General features: G+C 48.6%; 1 protein-coding gene across 2 annotated transcripts in view; it reads left to right on the forward strand.

Moving 5' to 3' along the window:
- Nucleotides 1-7342, forward strand: part of LOC135089120 (uncharacterized) — a 12806-nt gene extending 5464 nt beyond the window's left edge. Inside the window, exons 3-8 of one of the 2 annotated variants that reach the window (XM_063984381.1) lie at nucleotides 1890-1962; nucleotides 2543-2685; nucleotides 3233-3340; nucleotides 3455-3636; nucleotides 3718-4868; nucleotides 4996-7341. In XM_063984381.1, coding sequence (XP_063840451.1) covers nucleotides 2614-2685; nucleotides 3233-3340; nucleotides 3455-3636; nucleotides 3718-4868; nucleotides 4996-5711 — 2229 coding nt within the window. In that variant the 5' untranslated portion in view covers nucleotides 1890-1962; nucleotides 2543-2613 and the 3' untranslated portion in view covers nucleotides 5712-7341. Of the gene's footprint in view, nucleotides 1-1889; nucleotides 1967-2542; nucleotides 2686-3232; nucleotides 3341-3454; nucleotides 3637-3717; nucleotides 4869-4995 lie in introns of both variants that reach the window. The other variant, XM_063984380.1, reaches the window with a different exon arrangement.
- Nucleotides 7343-7640: the final 298 nt, after the last annotated feature.

The raw sequence follows: 7640 nt of genomic DNA on the forward strand, positions 1-7640 counted from the left end.
TTTCAGTAACTCTACGGAAAGACAGTGGAATATTTCAATAAGTCTACGGATGTTTTTTTTTGCCACATTTCATTAAGTTTAAACAAAATCAGGTACATTTCAACAGCTTTACAGAGAACATCTGCTACATTTCAATAAGTCGATCACCACCACTACCGCCACCACCACCACCACCACTACCACCATCCCCACCATCGCCCCTGCTACCAAACAAACACGCTATGCATCGTAAATCAGGACAACGGAACAAAATCACGCGACAAAATGCAAAAGAGAACCAAAGAAAGAAAACAGACAAAGACAATCACGAACAAAGAAAAAAAAACCCTCTCTGAAAAAAAAAAAAATAACACAAAGGAGGAGGACACAAAAGATTTACTAAACAGAAAAAAAAAATACAAGGAAAAAATATGAAAATGCTCCACATACCACCAAGACATACATACATACATACATACATACAAGACATACATACATACATCTTCACTACACAGCAGACACTCACACATAGATCCATGACGAGACACAAAACCATTCGTCATTCACAGGTGATATACGATGCGCCGCCACAGCACACCCACGTAACCTCATATCCTTTCCGCCACCCCCGCCTTCCCCCTCGCGAATGTCCATTTGAATATGCATCAATAGCGGGATACGTTCATGAATCTCGTGGCCTCCATTACCCATCATTCAATTCCGTTCCTGTGCAGTGCGAGATTGATGTGTCTTCGGTGTGCCTGATAATGGTATTGAAACTTTTTTTTTTTTTTTTTCTGTCTGCTCTCTCTCAGCCGTACTATATCACAGGGATCCAGGAACATGTGACAGTCCTTTTCTTATTGTACTAGTTTTATTTTTTTTATAAGATTTCTCTGATAATGGTATTAAAACGCATTGTCTTTCTCTCTTTACTCCCTCAACCGTACTCTGTCACTCGGATCTAGAAATATATGACAGTCGTTTTCCTACTGTACTCAAGATTTTTATTCGATTTATCTGATAATGGTATTGAACTTCTCTCTCTCTCTCTCTCTCTCTCTCTCTCTCTCTCTCTCTCTCTCTCTCTCTCTCTCTCTCTCTCTCTCTCTCTCTCTCTCTCTCTCTCTCTACTTTACTCTCTCAGCTGTACTATAACACTCAGGTCTAGAAACAGTCGTTTTCCTATTGTACTCGTACTTAAAACTTTTATTCGATCCTCAACTGAGTTTTGATAATGGTGTTGAAACCTATTTCTATTCTCTTTACTCTCTCAATCGTACAGAGCTATGTCACTGGAATCCAGGAACACATTACAATCGTTTTCTTATTCCCATGAAAATATCAGCACCACGGGGGCTTTTATTCACTCCTCTCGATAATGGTGGTGAAACCCACTTTTTTCCTCTTTACTCTCTAAAGTGTATTGTGCTGCTTGGGTCTGAAAATGCATGCTGGTCGTTTTTATTTATTTATTTATTATATTAAAGATGAAACAAAGAAATGGGTTCACGGGAAGATATAAAACAGAGAGAAATGATTGATGAAAAATATAAAAATGAGCAAAATGATTGGGAGAGACAATGAAACCAAGAAAAATTATTGGTGGAAGATACAAGTGAGGGAAATGATTGAAGGAAAACATAAAAATGAGAGAAGTGATTGGGGGAAGATATAAAAGAGAACGAAATGATTGAGGGAAAATATAAAAGTGAGGGAAATGATTGGAAGAGAATATGACAAAGATAAACGAAATTATTGGGGGAAGCTATAAGTAAAGATATATGTAAGGGAATAATTCTCTAGGATAACTAAGATTGTGCATGGGAAAGATACTATATACTCGTATATACGAGTGATGAAAGTGATTCTCTCTCTCCCTCTCTCTCTCTCTCTCTCTCTTTTTTCAGGTTCGTGGTGTTTGTGGAGAACAACGTACACTTCTCCTACACCGCCTTCGCTGACAACCTGGACTGTATCAGCGTAGGTGATGCAACGGCTGTGTGTGTGTGTGTGTGTGTGTGTGTGTGTGTGTGTGTGTGTGTGTGTGTGTGTGTGTGTGTGTGTGTGTGTGTGTGTGTGTGTGTGTGTGTGTGTGTGTTTTATGACATATCTATATAGTAGTACAATAAAAAAAAAATCCATGGCAAGCAAGAATAAAAATAAAGAAATAGAACAAAAACGAGACCAGATGAATAAAATGGGGCAGGGCAGGACAGGTGAAGAACAGCGTGTGGGAGGGGTACTGGAAATAGAAAGAAAAAGATGCCAAATGAGCGGAAAATTACCATGGGTCAATTGATGAGATTAAGAGTCAAGAGACAGGACAGAGCAGGGGTCAAAAAAGGGAGAAAGAAAAAGAAAGAAAGAAGAAATACAAGAACATGCGTCAAAAAAGGGGAGAAATAAAAAAGAAAAAAAGAACAGGCGTGAGAAAATAAAAAAAAGTAGAGATAAAAAAAAAAACGAAAGGAAAGGTACAAGGAGTCACTGTATAAAATGAGAAGACAGAGGGCAAGACAAGCGTAAGCGTCAGGGCTCCCTTTCTTCCCTCCTCCTGCAGGCCACCGCGAGGACCTGTTCTTCCTGTGGTCTATCAACACCGTGGCGGAGGGGGCGCTGCCGGGCGGGGTGATGCCTGAGGTGTGGTACCATGCCTGCCACCTCTTCGACTCCCAGAGGTACTCCTTCTACTGGCAGGGCGAGGTGAGTAACAAGCAGGTCACCACACACGCAGACAGGCAGTTGACGAGAAGATCAGGGACCATATTCTTTTGCGCCGCACCTCCACTGCTTTCCAAGTGCTCTTGCTGAACGGACATGGGGTTTTAAAAGATGTCCTTTTACGGGTTCTAGAGACAGATTGACAAGGTCTCTACATTATTAATAGGAGAAACACTCTTAAAAATCCGCATAATCATCTCTGTGGCCTTTTAATAATAGTCGTGGTGAGAGAGCAGAACATTTCAGAATGTCAAGCAGTTACTCTTGACGGAAAGGAAGGAAAGATGAAAAAAATGTAAGCCAGTTATGAGTCTCTTCTTGTGTCTCATGGTGTCTTATAATCAACGCTGCCATTCTTTTCTTCCTCTGCGTCGTCATCTGAGAGCCACTGCCAGATAAAGACGTGTTAAGACTTCTTGCTTCCTTCTTGTTAGTGACATCTTACGAAGCCGCTGCAAAAGTTGCCTCCAGAGAGTGGCGCTCATTCATATGGTGACCCTCGTGATCTCATACATGCATTCCGCGGCAGGAGGTGTTCAGCGGGCAGGCGCAGTGCAGGTGGCCGTTCCTCCTGAACGGGACGGTGGTACTGGGCCAGGAGCAGGACCACGTGGGCGGAGGCTTCGATGGTACACAGGTAAGAATGTTCTGGCGGTGTAGGAGTGTGTGCTTGGAAATTGGGATAGTGGGCCCTGGAGGAAGGTGGCAAGGCTGGTGTGTGCTGCATATTGTGTTCCCTCATCCCTTTCAGGTGACGCGCGGGGACATCACGCAGGTGTACATGTGGGGCCGCCTGCTGGAACCCGCCACAGTGCGTCGCTTGGCCTCGTGCGGCACGGCCCCTGCCCACGACATACTCTTTTCCACAGAAACCTCGCAAATGGAGGTGTTCGGTGCTCAGGAGGATTGGCTGCCGCGATCCAGCCTGTGCAGGTGAGGCTCCGCTCAGCACAGACATCACCGTTACGCCTACCAAGTTAGGTACATTCATCTCTTCCATCTGTCTGCTTTCAGGGAGCAGCCCTTCTTTGCCATCCTGCCAGAGGAGAGGAGCCTGCAGGCGTCGCTGCAGGTGTGCCAGGTGATGGACGGCAGCCTGGCTCTGCCCACCTCCCCTGAGGAGAATTCGCGCCTCACGCGGCAGATGATGCCCTTCAGTGACGTGTGCGTGCCCACGGCGATGTGGAAACTGTGGCTGGGCACGCAGATGACGACGCCGGGACGCTGGGAGGGACTCCGCGACGCTGAGCCGATCACCTATCAGAACTTCCGGCCTTCCTCCAGCACCAACAGCTCCGTGTTTAGCTGCGCTGAGCTGCGCCTCGACGGTTACTGGGAGCCGGACTACTGCAAGTCCAAACGCTGCACCGCCTGTAGCTTTGTGCGTACCAGCTTCCTCCTCTTCCGCGGGCTGTGTTTTGACAAGGAACTGGAAACCAGGTTCAGGGTGGTGGGGTCGCCTGAACAGCGGCCTGTATTCTGGAGTCACCAGGGTCTGCTGATTGCCTGGAGCGACAGCCTCAGGAGATGGCAGATGGAGGACCCGAACATCAACGCCACCTTGATGTGGGGACTCGGGGTTGGCAGTGACTATCCACTGGGGAGGCGGCTGTGGCGCCTGGCGCGGGAGATGTGCGGCCAGCCCGCGGGCCACACGCTGCACGCCAGCCTGTCCAGCTGTGCCACTGAGGAGTTCACGTGCTCCACCGGGGAGTGCATCGCGCCGCACCTGCGCTGCAACTTCCATTACGACTGCCCGGACCACAGCGACGAGGCGAGCTGCGCCGTGGTGGAGGCGAGCAACGACGCGCTGCTCAAACAGGTCCCGCCGCCGCCGCCGATGGGGTCTCCTCAAGATGACATCCTGCAGCTGCAGCCTTCCATGACCCTGACGAGAGTGGCCGAAGTGAACGACCTTAGCATGTCCATCACGCTGGAGTTCAAGCTGACCCTCACGTGGAGTGACCCTCGCGTCAACTTCCGTCACCTGGGGGTGGCCGGTGATAAGGGCACGATGCTCACCGAAGAGGATGGTGGGCGACTGTGGCGGCCGCTGCTGCGCGTAGCTAACCTGGACGGCAACAATCTGAAGGAGCTGGGGCGCCGCTTCCAGGCAAAAGCTATCGCTCCCCCAACGCAGCCGACCTTCAACGACGTGGATACAGGTGAGTCCTCTAGAGTCTAGTCTAGACCATATTGTGTCCCTCTCTCCCACACGTCGCACATGTCCCGGGGAGGCGACGGAATGTCTTTGGGGTGGTAGTTCAGTGTGTCTCCTTTGTGTCTCACCAGATGGTATCTACGAGGGCCGATACGTGCATCTGCACCTGACACAGCGGTTCCTGGCGCGGGTGGCCTGCTACCTGGAGCTGTACTCTTATCCTTTCGACCAGCAGCAGTGCGCCGTGGAGGTGCAGCTGGCGCCGGAGTCTGGCGGCGGGGCGGCGGTGCGGATCTCGCCAATGGCTGAAGTGAAGTACACGGGACCCGAGACGCTGGCCATGTACACGGTGAAGCACGTGCAGCGCGCCAACGCCACAGAAAACAGCCTGAGGGTGGAGTTTGAGCTGCACCGGCGGCAGGGCGTCATCATGCTGTCCACCTTCCTGCCGTCGGGGCTGCTGCTGCTGGTGAGCTGGGCCACGCTGTTCGTGAAGATCAGCGAACTCAACGTGCGCGCCATCATGTCCCTCACCACACTGCTGGTGCTGTACACGCTCTTCGCCAACATGTCCAGGTCGCTGCCCGCCACCGCCTCCATCAAGCTCATCGACGTGTGGTTCTTCTTCATCATCTTCCTGCTTTTCACCAATATCGTGGTGCACATCTGCGTGCGTCCCACCACCCCGCCCATCACGGAGGTGAAGGTGTTTGTGCCCACGCACCCCGAACCCGCCCCCAGGGTGCCCGAGGCGCCGAGACTCCTGCGCTGGTACCGGCTGGTCATCCTGCCCGTGCTGGTGGTGCTGTTCAACCTCATGTTCTGGCTGGTGGTGCTCACCCAGTGACACACACACACACACACACACACACACACACACACACACAAACACACGGGCGCGGCGAGGCAAATGGGCGAGCCTCTTAATGTGTAGCCCCTGTTCACCTAGCTGTAAGTAGGTACGGTATGTAACCCGAGGGGTTATGGCCTCGCTGTCCCGGTGTGTGGTGTGTGAGTGGTCTCAGTCCTACGCAAAGATCGGTCACTATGAGCTCTGAGCTCTTTCTGTAGGGTAACGGCTGGCTGGGTGACCAGTAGACGACCGTAGGTGAATGACACACACACACAAACACACACACACACACACACACACACACACACACACACACACACACACACACACACAGCTCCACCACCAAGCACGTAATACAAACTCATCCCTCGCTTGGAAACAGACTACAATGCCATGTACCAAAACATTTGATGCCAACTTAGCCAATGCAAGATAAGACAGTCATCTAGGGACGTAACACCTTTGTCTACTATCTCTCTGTTGTTTGTCTGTGTATCTGTCTATACGTCTGTCTCGACAACACAAAGACATCATGGTCATCTCATCATCTCTCATCACGATCTTATTTCCTCCCCAACCTGTTATCTGCTTTTTTACTCACCCTCCTAGCGTCCTCCTCGCACCGCTGCACCAACACCCTTTACTTTGCCTTCCCTTCTGATCGCCAACAGAGCCAAGTGTTCGTAAAGCCTCCGATGACGCGTTGTAGCACGGCAGCCAAGTACAACGCCCGCAATTTGAAACGCTTTGCTCTCTCATCACGACTATTTTCAAAGGCCACAGAGATAATTAGCCGAGTTCTCAAGACTGTTTCTCTTGTTAATAATGTAGAAGTCTTGTTAAACTGTTTCTAGAACCGTGTAAATACCCTTGAAAATCCGTGTAACTTCAACTAGAACCTTTTGAAAGTAGTCGAGGTGAGGCGCAGAAGTGTTTCAGAATATGGTCCCAAGTTTCATCATAACCCACATCAAACTTCTTCCTGTGCCCTATTTTTTTGCGGAAACAGGAGCTGATCAAGAGTTTCCGTTCGCGTGTGAATGAACATAGCTGGGCGGACAAAGGGTATGCATTTGTATGAGGAGTAGATTGTTAATGTTAAATCCAGTTTTATGTTTCATTAAACTTGCTTAGAGAATAATCAAGAGCTTCAGCGTGCGTGTGAAAGAACATGAGGAAAAAAAAAATGTGTGAGAAGTAAATAGTTTAAATCCAGTTTTAGATTTCATTGAACTTGCTCGCTTCATCCAAAACTCATCCATAATGCATCACAACAGCTGAGTGAGTTTTAGTTTACTACACAAGGCTGCTTCAACTGATCGGACTTAAATTACTTCAAGGACGAACACACCCTGACGAGACTCACAGGCGCGTCTCACTGAACAGGCGATAACCGAACGAAACTGAATAAAACGTTTACAACCAAATATTGATGTTAATGTTATTGAACAATTTACTGAAAAAAAAAGAAAGTTTACTGCGAAAATAAAACGTGGACAGACTTTACAATAACAAAACCACCACCACCGCCATCGACACTACTATAGATCTAATACTACTGTTACTTCTACTTCTACTACTACTGCTACAACAACAACAACAACAACTACTACTACTACTACTATTACTTCTACTTCCACTACCAACAACAACAACAATAATAATTATACTATAACTGCTACTACTCCTCCACCTATCACCACCACCAACAACAACAGCAACAACAATGACATTACTTTAACTACCACCACTCCTTCACCTACCACTACCAAAACAGAAACACCAAGCCACAGACGCACCCATACCCACACAAGGCCAGATCAGCATCCTAAACGCAAACAAAGCTGCATGTCATCCCACTGCGGCGCCATACAGATGAGGTCCCTGGAAGTTCATTAATACTCATCCAGGTGCCTGACGCAG

Source organism: Scylla paramamosain, chromosome 32 (assembly GCF_035594125.1).
Source record: "Scylla paramamosain isolate STU-SP2022 chromosome 32, ASM3559412v1, whole genome shotgun sequence".
NCBI lineage: Eukaryota > Metazoa > Arthropoda > Malacostraca > Decapoda > Portunidae > Scylla > Scylla paramamosain.